The sequence below is a fragment of the Colius striatus genome, chromosome Z (genome assembly GCF_028858725.1).
Source record: "Colius striatus isolate bColStr4 chromosome Z, bColStr4.1.hap1, whole genome shotgun sequence".
NCBI lineage: Eukaryota > Metazoa > Chordata > Aves > Coliiformes > Coliidae > Colius > Colius striatus.
In genome coordinates, this window is record NC_084790.1 from 57823750 (window position 1) to 57839475 (window position 15726).

The 15726-nt window shown below is 44.0% G+C and overlaps 1 protein-coding gene across 4 annotated transcripts in view; it reads right to left on the minus strand.

Annotated features, from left to right (window-relative positions):
- The window catches only part of NFIB (nuclear factor I B), a 178792-nt gene extending 174572 nt beyond the window's left edge, over positions 1-4220 (minus strand). For all 4 annotated transcript variants that reach the window (XM_062017371.1, XM_062017370.1, XM_062017374.1 and 1 more), the window contains exon 1: positions 3903-4220. In XM_062017371.1, the coding sequence (XP_061873355.1) occupies positions 3903-3932 (30 nt within the window). In that variant the 5' untranslated portion in view covers positions 3933-4220. The remainder of the gene's footprint in view (positions 1-3902) is intronic.
- Between the last annotated feature and the right edge of the window lie 11506 nt (positions 4221-15726).

Genomic DNA, 15726 nt, shown 5'->3' on the forward strand with positions numbered 1-15726 from the left:
AAGTTATTTCTTCTACATCTTAATTGAACTATTCAAGTAAATTAAAAAATAAATAACACAAGCATAAAGACTTATTAAATCCTTGCAATTCATTTTAGGCTGAATAAAAGAGATTTACTTCAAATTTTTAAAATTCTAACAGATAGGGCTAAAAGTGGGGCCAAGGCAGGGGGCTGAAGAGCTTTGGGAGAACTGAATTTTTGACCCAGGGCAAAGATTTCCCTTACATCTAAACAGACTCCAGCATTTATAATTTAAAACTACAATAAAATGAATGTGAAAATATCCTACACTACTTGAATACTGCACATCCAGCTTTCATTTTTAAGAAGAACCTCACCAGCTACATTGGAATGGCTATGCCTTTCAGTAATGCACATAAGTATTATCAACAATAAACCACAGCATTTTACGTCTATGAAATTTTTACAGAAAAAAAATCCACTTTTTAAATTCTAATCTCTAATGTTTAAATGTTTCCTTTCTGAAGAGTAAGGGGGAAAGAGGGGATAAAACAAACCAAAACCAAACCTTTTAAAAAATGTATTCAGGCTTTTCTTTCATACTATCATTAAGTCCTAAAGATATAAACATATATGAAAGAGTGTAAAGGAGAAATACAGCAAAGAACATCCTGTTCTAAAGTAATATTATCAGATATCTTTGAGAGATTCATTGTGCATCTGGAGTCCTTTCAAATGAAACATTACTTGACAAGAAGTGCCCATAAAAATGATCCTAAATGGAGATTTGCAATTAATCATGCACATTCTCCACTAAACCTCCTAAAAAGCCATCTACAGAATTTGATTTTTTTTCCCCCTTAATATTCATACAGGCCATATTGAATTTTTTTTATGTGGCACTTACCCATGTGCCACAGTTGCTCTTGCAAGAAGGTGATTTATGGAAGTAAGTTCTTTAAATGTCATATCAAGAGGCTCAGGTGAACCATTGTGTACTGGCAATTTTAATTAAAATGGAAATTATTATATAATATCTATGTATCTTGTAAATAAAGGGAAAAATACCAGTCATCTATTGACGACGGATAGGCCGGGTTTTCTTTTTGGAAACGGTAAAGGGGAAATGCAGCACCCTTCTCTTACCTTCTACTTTCACAGCCTTTGTATCAATTCATGCAAGTTTAAACTGACTTCAGGATAAATATACCAGGCAGAAGTCTAAACATTTTCTACAGAAAATTTCATGCACTCAGTTTCACTGCATGCATTTTCTCTGTGCTTAATCAAACAATATGTTCCAGGAGGAAAAGAAAATGACAACATATTCTGGATTTCCTGAACCACTATAACGTAAAAATAAACCACTGCAAAATGTCACAAGAGACCAAGCACAGTAACTGCAACCTATGCAACCTATGCAACCTCTGCAAAAGAAATAAATGCAGTTTACACTCATTCTAAAACAGAGGGGAGAGGCATGTGGGAAGGAGATTAAAAGACCCCTCCAAAAATTAAATTGCGTTTGATAAGTCTTCATCCTTCCTTGAAGTTATTTTACACCCACCAAACTTTTACTGAAAGAGTAATGGGTAACACTAGGATTGTCAAGGTTTGTGTTAAAGCTGCACTTTACATTTTAGACTTGTTTCTAAAGGGTGCTTCAGCACTGTCTCAGCATAAACTGAACTACTGTTTTCACCAGGAGCTCGGTCCAAACAGGTGTTCCATGTTTAGAACTTTTTACTAAAATATTTAATTCTGAGCATACACTACCACAGTCAATGTGCATCACAAGAGCCCCAGAGGCAGAGAACACAATAGAGAGAACAATTTTGGCAGTACTACTTTAACTCAGTCTCAACTTGAAATAAGATTAATCAATATTTTTGCTTTAAATAAAGAAATAACACAAAATATAAGTTCTTACTGTCATTAAGAATTCATTTTTAATTTATTGACAGATGATTTTTTTAACTACCTTTATCATTCCAAATCAGTAGAGAAATACTCTAAATTAAAATAAATTTGCTGCAACTGTGTTCTATGTATGTACCACCAAATGGGAACTGTATCTGCAGGGCACATGATACAGCGTGATTGTAAAAGCCAGGAATTACTTTCTCGTATTTAAGGCTATAGAAGTACAATATTGTACTTTTGTATACACCTGAGTAAGGTATTTTAATATATATTTGCAAAGAATGGGGAAATCTATCACATCTACTGGTCCAAAAAGAAGACATATGGGGGGGAAAATGTCACTAGAGCAGGAAACAACAAAATGAACGTAATGAACGCCGTAATAGAGGTGGTAATGTTTCCAACGAAGAAAAAAAAAAACGCTTTCTTAAGTTGTACTCTCAGGTTTACGCTGTGGTGCAGAGGTCTTACTGCTTGTCAATAATTACACAGGATGGACAGCCCACACAGAATTAATTTTTACTAATTGCAGATTCCACCATAGGTAATTATTTCTACGTGTGTACCTGTAAGTGTGTGCATATCTGTTACAGAAAATGCCTCCTACATGCACTCATTTCTCTTTTGCAGAAGAAATACATCAAGAGTCCTTTTACAGCTTTACTCCACTGTAGCTCACGTTTACTTGCTGAAAATATCCATATCTAAGTCAATCACACTTAGATGCCAAACAAAATATAAACAGTAAAAAACGTGTCAGCCAAAAAGCTGCAGGACTGTATCCAATCACTGCATAAGCCTTATCATTGTTTCCATCTTCATTCACAATTTATGAATACTTCGGCCTTTTTGAATTACAATGCTTTCTAATTGTGGAATAACTTAAATCATATTTATTTATTCACCGTGCAACTTGTGCATCCTTGGCCGCCTAACAACAGTACCACGAGAGACGTTATTTTCGCACGTTTTCTGCTTCTTTAGCTGTTTGTTGTACTCACGTGGAAGTAAGCAGTTATCGCTTAATTAGTTTCATCCTCCTAAGACAGATTTTCACAAAAGCTTCTGAAAACTGTCCCCTGGCTGCACAGACCCGGTTCGCTGTCCGGAACAGGCTCCGGTACCCCAGCCTCCGCCACCCGCTACCGTACGCCCGGCGAGGACGCTCCCGGGGCACTTCCCAAACTTGCTCCCTAAAACACCTCTCGGGCCTCAAAAATCGCACATTGCCGTGGCAGAGACTCCCACCCGGGCCGCCTTCTACCTCCCCTCTCCACGCCGCGCCCCGCTCCCTCCTGTCGCCCGACCGCAAGCCGCCGTCGAGGCTCGGAAAGCGGAGGCAAGCGCAGTGCTGAAAACCACGGCGAGATCTTTTCCCTGGCCGAGGAGGACGGAAGCCAGTCTGTCGGCACAGCGAGCCAGCATATGCCATGCCCCTACACAAGCGAAGGAGAAAGTGTTGCACGGCTCGGTCAGCCCCGCTTACATCGCCCGCATTGTTGGCAGGCTGCGTCTTATTAATTAAGCATAAGATGGGATTACTTCGCACCGGCGAGCGCTCATTTTTTTGTCAAAAATAGCATTTTTCCTTTCAAACCCTTTCATTAGACGCTGCGCAAACTGGCCAGCTGAAAAGAGAGCAAATCGTTTGATTCCAATCAAATCAATACTTCTCAACCCTGCTTTTCAGGGCAATTATTGCTCATTTCCATTTTGTTAACCTTTGACTTCTTATGCACCAGCAATTAACAGTATTTGTCTGCGGGTGACACTTTGAATGAATCTCGCCCAAAACAATGGCCTGGTATACTTTATTCTCTACTATTCCCTCCTGCGAGAGGAGTTTTCATCTGACAAGCAGTTACAACTGTGCTTTAACCCGTTACAACTACTAGCAATGACTCATTAACAACTCACATATAAAATTAAAAAAAAAAACCCAACCAAAACCAAAAACAACTAAGCCACGTGAAAATAAATAAATTATCAAATAAATGAAATAAAACGCGTCTATACCTGAGTGAGACAGATTGGAGAATACATCATGACTTCGCTTTGAGAACACGTTGCCCGGAGAGCCCCTAAGAAAAGCCTCAAAAAGGAATAATTTCATCTATTCATTTTACAGTCATCTGAGACTCAAGGAAGATGAAATCAATCAGGACAGGGCTCTGCCCTGGATCACCACAACTTCACAACAAACCCCAGTCCTCCTTAAATAGCCAAAGATTCAAGTTCACTCCGTGTGCTAGATTTCCCGGGGTGAAATCCAATCTACACTTTTAACCCTCTTGTAGTCGGCGGCGCAGGAGTCTCGCTTTTGCTGCTGCTGCTGCTGCTGGTTGTTTTGCAGATGAGGGGGGAAGGACTCGCGGCAGGGGGGGCGGAGGGGGGAGTCGGGGGGGTGGGCGGGAGGAGATTTTTTTGTTTGGCTTTTTCTTTCTTTTTTTTCTTTTAAGAAGTTGTTGGCGGTGGGTGATTACGGCACTGTCACCACGCTCTCGAAAGTTCAAGGTTACAGCCCAGAGCGCAGCAGGAAAATCCCAAAGAGTGCCGGCAGGCGAAACTTCGCAGGGCAGAGACCATGCGGGAAGGAGCGCGGGCCGCGGCTGGGCGGGGATGCGGCGCGGCCTGCGGGCTTCCGCGGCGGCCTCTGCCGCTCCGCTGCCCTCCCGCCGCCCGCCGCCGCTTCGCCAGGCCGCCGGGAGGAGGCACGAGCGGCGGGCGCCGGGAAATGCCAGCGATAAACCTCGCTCCTGCCCGCTCCGCTCCCGCCGTCTGCGGCCGTGTGTCGTCCCGCACGCCCCCGCCGCCCTCCCCTCACGCTGCAAAACTTGTACGTTGACCAATTCGCCGGTTACACCCTCTGGACCCCATTCCAGCTCTCTCCCCAAATGAGACTGAAGTATTTTTTAAATTATTATTATTTAATTACACAATCACCGCTTACACTCCTCCTCCTCCTGCAAACACATTCCTTCTCCACCAGGCCCCCATACCCTGCCCTCCCTCTTTTTTAATCACCATCCAACGCCGTAGAAGGAACGAGCACGTTTTGCTAACGTCTCTCATTTTCCTTCTTTTCTGGTGGGAGAAAGTTGTTCGGGCGGGGGGGGGGGGGGGGGGCGGTGCTGCCATCTGCGGGAGGTTGCCTTTCCCTCTCTTCCTCTTGGGGTACGGTTTTGTCAGCTTTGACGCCTGCGCTCCCCCCTCGGCCGTGGCTGCCCTGGCGCGGGGGGCACGGGGAGCGTAGCCCCCTCAAAAGGATGCGGCGGTGGGCGGCCCCGCCAGCGCACCACTGGTAACGGCCGTCGCAGCTCTCGGAGGCTGCTGCCTCTCGGAGGGGCGCGGGGGGGTGTCCCGGCTCTCGGGCAGCAACAGGGCGCGGGGTCTGGTTTCATTCTCGCGGCGGAGGCGGAGCGGGGGAGGGGGGGAAGTAGTGAAAGAAACTTATTTCGGCTGCCGTCAGGAGGGGTGCAGTGCAGCGCAGGGACTGCGGGGCTCGATGTGTGCGACACCCCCAAGTCACATCCCTGCCGCTGCCGCCTGAGGGAAGCATTGGCCGAGCGGCTTCGGCGCTGCCACCCGGTGCCGGTGCCAGTGCGCGGCCCCCGGCTGCCTCCCGGGGGGACGGCGGACTTCCCCCGTGTCCAAAGTGAGAGTTTATTCACGTCAGGCATTTCACAACGACACATCAAGGAAAGCAGGCAGGTTCAAGTCAACCATGAAATGGTCACTATTTAACCCCGTCCTGTCCTCATTAAGGAAATGCTCAAACACAGCCCATTTTCAAAGGGGGCTCTTAATGAGAGGAGCTTGCCAACTCTACCAGCTGCAAATCCCATAAATTTACAAACCAAAAGAAGCAGGGGGATGGGCGGGGGGAAGGAGAGACCCACACAAGACAGGTAATGTCAAAGGAACCCGCAAGAGCCTAACGAATTAACCCTTGCAGAATCCATGCCACATACCCGCAGCTCAGTTTCTAGCTGTGCTTGCCTGGCTCCCTCAGATTGGCAGGGCTCGAGAGATAGCCATGGATTTTCCCTTCTACAGACTACACGGATAAGTGACAATTTCAGAGCGTACGCTTAGGCAAGAAGGGATGAAGCAAACACGGGGTTAACCACTATGAGCAAAATTTATTTTCACGTCTGGTGTAGTATACCACTCAAATCCTATCATCTTTTCCTCTATCCAGACACTGCAAAAAGCTGATAACGCCAGCTTTAAATACTGGAGTTTCCCTTTGTATAAATATTCAATTTAACTGGAGTTAATTTGCCATAAAAGACATTCCCCTTGGCATAAATGCACTAATGTCCTTGAACACACCTCTTTGAGTGAGTGATCTCCTACACAACAGGACATCACTGCAGACTTGATTTAAAACCGATATAACTCTTCTCTGTTCCCCTTCTCCCTTGCACCACCACCCCTCCCATCCCCCCACCCTGCTCAGAAGATCAGGGCAGACCTCCAACATCACCTCAGCAAAACTGCCCCTGTGGGCTGCATAGATGTGAGAGGTCTTCTTCTTTCCCATGCAGGGCTTGCAGAAGGTCCCACTCCTTCACAGGTTCTGGCCAAAGGATCACTTTGGGATAGAGGCCTGTGCACTAAAAGCAAGAATTGTCTGGCAGAGTCAGGTCCTAGAAGTGAGGAGAGGCAAACAGGAAAAAGCAAACAGAGGAAGGTAATAAGAGCAGACACTCAGCTGGGTGCTTTCTGCAGCACTCCATACTGCAAGGGGACGTGGAGTCAGGGTGAGATTGGATTTGCAGCCCCACAGGAGCTGCCTAAGGGTGGGTTTGCATCCCTACCCAGCACAGACAAAGGAGGTTGAGCCTAGCCAGCCCTGCAACATGAGCCAGCACCCTCAAGAACAGTGTTGTTGGAGATCATAGCAAAGTCAGAATCTCCCCAGAACAAGCCTGCTGGTCAGGATTGTGCAGGCCCCTCACTTGACGACATCCTTGAGGAAATGGAGTTACCTGACCAGCATGGCTCAAGCAGCATTTTGTCTTACACACACATATATATATGTAAGTACATGCCTACTACCCCATCCCAGCCATCCCATCCCCCTTGACTTCTTTCACAGGAAAGCAATCTAAAAGAGTCTTTCCAGCCTGGAGAAAGAACTCCATTAAAATAATTTTACAAAGATCAACTCCTCACCATTTCCTCACAGAGGTATGGAAATAGGTATGTGGGAACTGGGTTAGCCTGGAGAAACATCGTATTCATGCAGCAAGGACAGCAGCCACAGTGGCTGGGCCCTGGCATGCAGAGACCTTGTGGGAAAGTGGTTCAATTGCTTTCAAGTCCTGGCTTGCATTAACTCCCCTAAAAACCCTTCTCTCCCACCCTCCACACTAAAACCCTGGCTACTGCTGCAAGTTCTCTACTCTTGGAACTCCAGGCTAGAGGACAGTTGCTTTTTTTGTCCTGGCTGAAAGAGCTATGCCAACTTCCAAGCTCTAGCTAGAAGTTCAGATATCATTTAAATGTGGGCAATAATAAGAAAAAAAAGAAAAAAAAGCCACCATCTCACCTTCCTGGTGAGAGGCACTGGGAGTTGTTATGGACTTCATGGGGCCTAGATGGCCCAAGGGATATGTCCTCAGGTGGAGTGTGACGTGAGCACAGGCCTGGACACACACACATGGCTGCTAGAAAACTACATGCAATAAAAATGCAAGTTCAGGATGAAGAGGCACCTTTCACCACCACTAAGTGGTAAATATTGAAGCTGAGTGTGAACCACTCTCCCTGACAGCATGCACCCTCCAGAATGGGGACTGCCTCCATGAGCCCTCCATGCGTCCCACCCACCTGTCTCTGGCTAGGATGCCCGGGATGTAGGAACATCCACTAACTGTACTGCAGAATGTGAGAAAGCTCATCTCAGGAAAGGAACAGAGAGGCTTTTTGACACCATGAGCAGATGGGCTTGCTCCCTACCACCTGCCCTAGCTCCCCAGGGCAGTTTTCTGCCACTGCTGCAGATCCTGGTATGCCAGACTTTCCTTGAAAGCCTGAGTTTTTCCTCTCTCCTTCACAGACAATGCTCACAAACTTAACCAGCTGCTGCAAAGTGGCATTGCCCTTGGACTTCAGAGAAAACAGCATTAAAACACAAAAAGGCTAGTTGGGCCATCTATATCCTCCCTAATGCAGAATTTAACCTGAAGCCCTTTGGACAGACAACTGCTTAATTATTGCAAGTTTTGGAGCACAAGACTACTATTATGCATTAAAAAAATAAAGATAAAGGTATTGCTAATGTTGAAACATGCAAATTAAGATGCTCTCAGGGTCACGCAGGCAGTTTGGCCAACTATCTAAACATAAACATACTGAACTTCTGAGAAATCAGATTTTCATTAAAATTCCAGTAGTCTCTTTGTGAAAATCAGAAACAATTGATACTGGCACATGGCATTTCATCTAAAAGATTTCATAGCTGAGATACCAGCTACAAAACTTTTACTTGAGAAGTCTCTGTGATCCAAAATACAAGATTTACAGTGCTTTTTTACCTAGTTTGACAGCAACACTGTGAACTTCTTTTCAACTCTTTGTTACAAAATGCCATTCACATACATATCTATTAGATATACAATTACTTAGATACATACATAATTACTGAGTAGAACAATATAGAATACTTTATATCAAGTATGTGTAACAAATAACCTAAACCATACTATATTGCCAAGGTGTTATCTCATAGTGATCCTATCTGTGTGACCAGACTTTTGTGCCTTTCAAGACTTCTTGTACCATCATAGTAAACTACGAAGTTTCACATCTTTGGCATAAAATTGGAGTTCCGATCAGTTTTCTTATCTACAGGAGAATTATGTGCACATGTAGACATATAGGTATATATATAAATGTACGTATATGTACATAAATTGTGAGGAAAACATCTAGAGAACAAACATCATTTAAATAAACTGTTAATACATTGGTTATGGGGTGTGGATACATTTCATATGTGATTGAATTATAAGGAATTTATAACTTAAACTTCAAACAGCAATCAGTAAAGCCTCTAAGTCAGTGCAGTATCGCACCTACAATATATGTATTATAACATTTACTAGTACTTTCATTTGTTTCTGGGTGATCATGAAAAACATCTACTGTATATAAAGTCTGTGTGTGCATGATCAGGTAGAAAGTCTGCATGTATACACTCAAAAGTGAAGAAACACACTACTGACTTTACAGAGAGAAACACATAAAACATATGAAGGGTGTGTGTGCTTGACCCCTTTCTACATATGGTTTGATGGGGACTATAATACTCAAGCTTTCCACAACTTCCAGACCAGCAAATGAAAACATCAAACCTCAAGTGTCAAGCTGTAAACCACAACGTTTTGGGTTACACAACTGTGCAGTTTTTGTCCTCACTGTGGGTCACATTCTCAGCCTTAAAAAGGCATGAAACCCTCTTACTCCAATACAGTAAATTCTTTACAAATTAACATTTGCTGATCTTAAGTGTCCCAGACATAAACAGCAACAAAAAAAAAATTTCAGCACCATCTTTTTTGACTGTTTATGTCATCTGACAGATTTTAAGAATATTGGGGGAGGTGTGGGGTGTGGTGATGAAACATTTAACTCCATTTAAATCCTGTTTAAATGCCTGGCCAAATTAGAATTATAAAAGTTCTCTATTATTTTTCTTGCAATTCAAAGTTAAAATCGTAAGTGTTGCAGCTCAAAACCATTTCAGAGAACATTACGAATTAATCTTGTGTGTTTTGGCGCCTTTTCCCTGCAAGCTACTGTACTTAAAAAAAAAAAAAAAAAAGTTGGAGATCTTGCCTGTCCCGTCTCAAGTTCAATGGTAGCGCTTTCCAGCAGCGGGAGGAGAAGATGGCCATGTTCGCAGCCCTAATAATAATTCAGATCACGCCACATCGGCATCTTGTGTCAGAGTCGAAACTAGCTTCCCCGCCCCCTTCAACCTGAGAGCTGCCAAGTCCTCACACACTCCGCATTCAACCACAACTTAATGGATGGGATATTGTGCATTAAAATGTGGCCCAGACACCCAGGCAAAGAGAGGACAAGAGGGAAAGCAGACAGACACACACACACACACATACACACAGACACACAAGAGAAAGGAATGAATTAAAATACACACACAGGTCCCACAACAAAACAGCAGTGGGGGGGGGGGGGGGGGGCACGGGACGAAAGAAGAACAAAAAGAAAACTCTCTAAAGTAGCTTTAAAAAACAAGCCAGAAATGCCACCCGAACACTGCATCCTGCAATACAGTGTGAAAGAGACAAGCACAAGCCTCCAGACAATTTATTGAGCAGACCATACACAACAGCAAGGCCATTTCCTCAACATTGTACATTAACACTGCCATCCATTAACTACGAAAACACCAGGACAGTCAAAGAGAAAATATTAAAACGTGAGTAAAGCAGCAGTCTCTATAACAAGAAGACGGGGGGGGGGGGGGAGGGGTGAAGAACTGTATGCAAGGTACAAATAAAGTAGCAGTTCCCTTAATCCTTTCCAGCATTTAACTGATAGTCCCCCGCCAGAGATGGAGGGGGAGGGGAAAAGTTGAAGCAGGAAATGTGCCAAGTTCAGCACTTTTGGACGCAAACTCCCATCAACTGATTCCTGGCATATACAGTGTGACCCATATACAAAAGCTGCCAAAAAAGCAAAATATAAACAATCCACCACTTACATCTCATCCTCTAAAGCAAAAGTGATTATCAGTATTTAAGATGAGGGTATAACATTCACTTTGAAACCACAGTCACAGTCTCAGTCTAAAAGAATTAAAAAACAAGAGTCAAGCAAGTTAAATAAATAAATAAATAAGTCTTTTTCGGCACCACGTACCATTGCAGAGTATTGCATTAAATAAACGAGATCTTGGAATCTGTAACAAACAGCACCGAGATGCAGCTTCACATTTTCCAGGAAACATATCTATTCTTTTCTCAAGGACTAGGTGTGTTGGGGTCTTTTTTGTTGTTATTATTATTTTTATTTCCAGAAGCGGCCTTGGCTTTTGTTGTGGGGTGGGGTGTATGATTTTTGTTTTGGTGGTTGTTGTTGTTGGCTTGGGATTTTTTTGGGTGTTTTGGGGTTGTTTTGTTTTGTTTTGGCGGGGGTATTATTTGCTCAGAGCGGCTGTTGGTTTTGGTTTGGTTTTGTTGCTTTTTGCTTGACACTGAACGAGTTGAAAATTCTTGGCCGGCCCGAGGGAAAAGGCGGTAAAGTCACAGCCTGCAGGCGGGCAGACCCCCCGTCCCCCTCCTCCTCTCTTCCCAGTCTTCCTTCCTCTTTTGAGCCACCAGGCTGGAGAGCACGTTTCTGTGGCGGCTGACTTGAACGCGTTCCAAAATAAAACCAAAAAAAAATCTTGTATGTTTTCTAGGTGAAATAAAGCACATCCCCGTAGACGGTACGTCCTGGCACAGCGGCCTCGCGCGCGCTCCTCCGCCGGGCGCCGCGCGGAGCGGCCAGCCGGCGGCGACGGTCATCTCCGCCGCCAAGCCCCGGCCGCGCCGCCACCGCTGCCGCCGCCGCCGCCGCCGTCCCCGCCGCCGGCGCGGGGAGCGCGGCTCTCCGCTTCCGCCTGGCGGCCGCCGCGCACAGCGGGGCCGAAGCGCACAGCGGGGCCGCCGCGGTGATTTGCATATTGGGAGTTGCACAGCCAATGGCGGGCGCGGGGCGGGGGCGCGGGGCGGCGGGGCCGGGCAGCCCCGGGACGGCGGTGCGGCAGCTGGGCGCCGACCGCGAGAGAGCGGCTGCGGCGGGAGGGCGCGGTGGGCGTGGGGGGAACACCCGCCGCTTCTATGTCCTGTCGGGTCCCCTGGTCCCGTCGAGAGGACTCGGCGGGGGGGACGGGGCAGTAACGACAGTCGCACCGACGAGGGCCAGCACCGTGCCCTGGACGGAGCCATGGACTTGGGCTGGGCAAGCGGAAGAGTTAAATTGCCCGCGATCGCGTTTTAAAACGTGAACAAATACCAAAAGGCTTCAGTTTAGCCCGCACAGGCCGCGCTTGATGAGTGCGTTTCTTCACACGTATTTACAAAAAAGGCTTTTGCTGGCGAGTTCTGTAGTTTAGTCCGTTCAGATGCCTTCCATAAACTATCGCATCACGATGCCTCCTCCGCATACGATTAACGTTGCTCCCGAGGAATTGTTCAGTAGGCCAAACCTGAAGGCAGTGAGGCCGCTCTCACAGAGGAAGGATTTCACATCTAAAACTTCCAACAAAATTAATAAAACTGCGTAAGGTGAAAGTGTGTGAAGTGTTTGAATCAGTTAGGTAACAAACACGTTACTTCCTGTTAAAAAAATGTTTGCCAAGTACAAACTCCCAAGAATCTTAGTAATTGCTTGGAGACCATTGCTGGGAGCATGGGGGGGCCTCTCAGGAAGTCAATTTTCTTTTGGTTAATTCAAGAAAAACATTTTAAGCTACTAAAAAGATATTTTGCTCTTAAAATGAAGTACAAATTGCCATGAAATTTGAAAAAGAAAAAAAAGAAACAGAAGCTTTCAGACTTAAGAGCAATCACTGTTGAGGGGTTTGGGGTTTTTTTGTCTTTGTTTTGCTGATTCTTTTTCTAAAGAAGTCTAGCCTAGAAAGATTAAATTACAAATTTCTCTGTTTGGTGAAGGGAGGCAACTGTTATTCAGATTTTGTAAACTTTATGACAGCCAGTTAGTCAAGTGAAGAGCAGACTTTTCTCCATACCAGAGGGAATCTGTGGATGTCGATTTAAGGAAAAATTAAAAAAAATCAATTTTTCAGTCAGAGAGTCAGAGTCAGTTAAAGATTTGTGTTGGTCATCAATACCTAACAGGGTTTGTTGCAAAAACTTCTGCAATATTTCATGGTAATAGATTTCCAGGCTCTTTGTTTCTCCTTAGGTTTAATTTCAGTGCTGTTTGTGTGATTGTGACAAAGACTCGAGTTCTAGGAGACAAGCCCATTACTTTCCACAGCTTTCTCATTTTTGTTGCTGTTTGTTTCTCTTGAGCCTGTATATTTATTGAGCCTCTATAGATTTAGCAAAAATTCAGGAACTTTTTGTATCATACCAAATGAGAGAAATAATGGTACCAGTCAAAGCAGCAGGGGTTGTCGTTAAATTGTTAATATGTATTAACCTAAACTGTTTGTCATATGCACCTTTCTTGTAATTTTAAGTTCAAAAATTGCATGTATCATTTCCATTGCCTTTAATTTCTTGATTGTATGGCACCAGCATGTCTTGATTATGGCTTCCTTTTCCATAAATATAATCAAAGGCTCATATGTTTTGTAACATGCTGACCTTAAGTTCTGTTGATTCTGGATTGTTTTGGTCTTTTGTGGTTATGTATCTGTATACTTCATACTTTTTAATGTTCATAATGGATGAAACATGAAAAGACTCTAAATAGTTTTTGTCCACAGGTAATTGTGACCTACTCAATCACCTATCTGGATATGAGTAAATAACAACCTGGAAATTAAATGGGAATGGAAATTATACCAATGAGTCTAAAAGCAAGTAAAAATCTAAGAATTACTTGACATCTTTATAACAGAATTTAAGAGATCAAATATTTGAGAGATAAAAGTTTCAAATCTGATGATACTACTTGCTTCTTTAAAATCTCTGTATTTTAAAGGTCTCCTCACTAATCAACAGGATGGGAAAGTAAAATGAGTGAAAAAGGATCTGGTATGTTGATGGTTCAACAGTAAAATGGTCCAGTCACAGGGCAAACTCTGTGAATGAGGGTCACATTAAGCTACAATGTACCAGGCAGAGTCTTAGTATGATTCTGCTGCACTCATGAGGGGTACAGCTGTCCTCATGCATGACAGGACAACTGAGAAAACCAGATAGTTTTGGCTAAAGATGTCATTTTGTACAAGTAAAAAACTGCTCTTACCACAGCAGCTTTCAAGCAGGAGCTTCACATTTTTCAGGGGAAGGCTACTGTACTTGAAAAGGTACCGCCTGCTATTCCTGCCACAACCCATTCAGGTTCATCTGAGCAACGCCCCATGGAAAATCCACTATTCGCACATGTGCACGACACTTGCTCATTATTTCTGAAAGTTCATACTTTTGCCCTGCTGCTCTTTATAGGCTCCCAGCCCTGCCGAGCCTCCTGCACAGTTTCCTAGCAACTAGGCAGAATTATAACTGTGAGCTTGGCACTGGTGAAATGGTTTCTTCTGCTGTTTCCTCCAGGCAAGTACTCTGTGGTCTAAGGTAAAAACACACTGGGCAGAGAGATAGGGCATGCTGGTCAGCAGGATCACAGAGACTGGTGTTGGTCCCTGTACTGCTAAGTAAAGCATGGAATTCCTGTTCTCTGTGGCAGGGACAACTGACATATGTTCCCAGACCTGCACTGGCATACTAGGTAATGGAAAATTCAAGGAGATTTTGTAAAATTATTTCTAAAATCCTGAGGCCTTGGCAAGCAGTAGCAAAGTTGCTATCAGCTACAGCAGACCAGATTTTTCACTTTGAATAATAAAGCAATATGAGAGAGGAAATATGATGTACACAATTTCAGTCAGCAGCGAGTCTCCCTTTCCTTGTCCAGGAAAGGAGCTACAGAATCCTGATGCAAAGCATCTATTTCTACCTAGGTAATGGTCTTATACTACCTACTTTTATTTGTTTATTCCTCTTCTTCTAATAAAATATGTTGGAAACATTATCACAACATCATCACACAACAAAATCATCACCAGAGCAAATTAGAAGAAGATCAGGAGATTATAGAGTGAAGGTAGAAAATTTACTACATGTTCCATACAGAAGACTGCCTTCAGTTCTTCAACTGTCCTTAATAATACAGAAAGTACGATTTCTTCCCCCAGACCTTTGCCTTTCTCGATACATAGGATTGCTGAGGAACTATAGCATCGTTGATTTTAATAGGAAAAAAAATAGCTGAGGCTTAATGGTAGCATTTAAATGGTATACAGACCCTTTTTGAGTTCACACCTCATTAAGGTAAACAGGAAGGGAAGGGGTGCACATCTTTGTTGTTACTTTTGCCTTGCAGCATTTTTAGCCAAGCTACATGAACAGACCAGCAGCACATTAAAAGACTTTGTAACAGCTGTATGTTTGTGGGAGTTTGTGGAGTTGTTTGGTTGGGGTGGATTTTTTTTTTTAGGCTTAGAAATTGCAGAACATTGTGAAACAGAGCTATAGCAGGCCCTTAGAGAACAACTATTTTGGTTTCCCATTTTTTGCAAACCAATCTACCACATCCAAGTCTCCTTCCTGCTCCAGTTGGGGCGGAGGGCGGGGGGAGCGTCTCCTTCCACTTAATGACACATACCTTACTGTTTCTAAGATGTGTCCTATAGAACCCAAGTTGACAAAACTTTTCTTATTCTGGATGCAAGCATGCTTACCTAAGCTGACCAGACCCCTGTGTGAATGTGCACTTGAAGAGATAACAAGTTGTAACTCTTGTTGCAATTCTATAGGTGATCTGACTTTGTCCTAGGATAGGTTTGGTGCTAGGATTTCTGTGTCTTCAAGGCGTTTAACACTCATTGCCTTGAGAACATGTTTCAAAACAATCATAGGAAGACCATCTCTATCTCTTATAAGTGAAATAGTGCTTTTAGCCTGCTAACCTAGCTTCTTACATTTGTTTCTGTTCTTTCCTATTACATCAGCCTGGACCTGGATCAACCAGTCATGAATATAGCTTTAGTGTTCTTGTAGCAGGATGCAGGAGAGATTAGGGAAGACAGCAAAGGTTATCTTCAGGTGTACACTGGGATCTCCAGAGG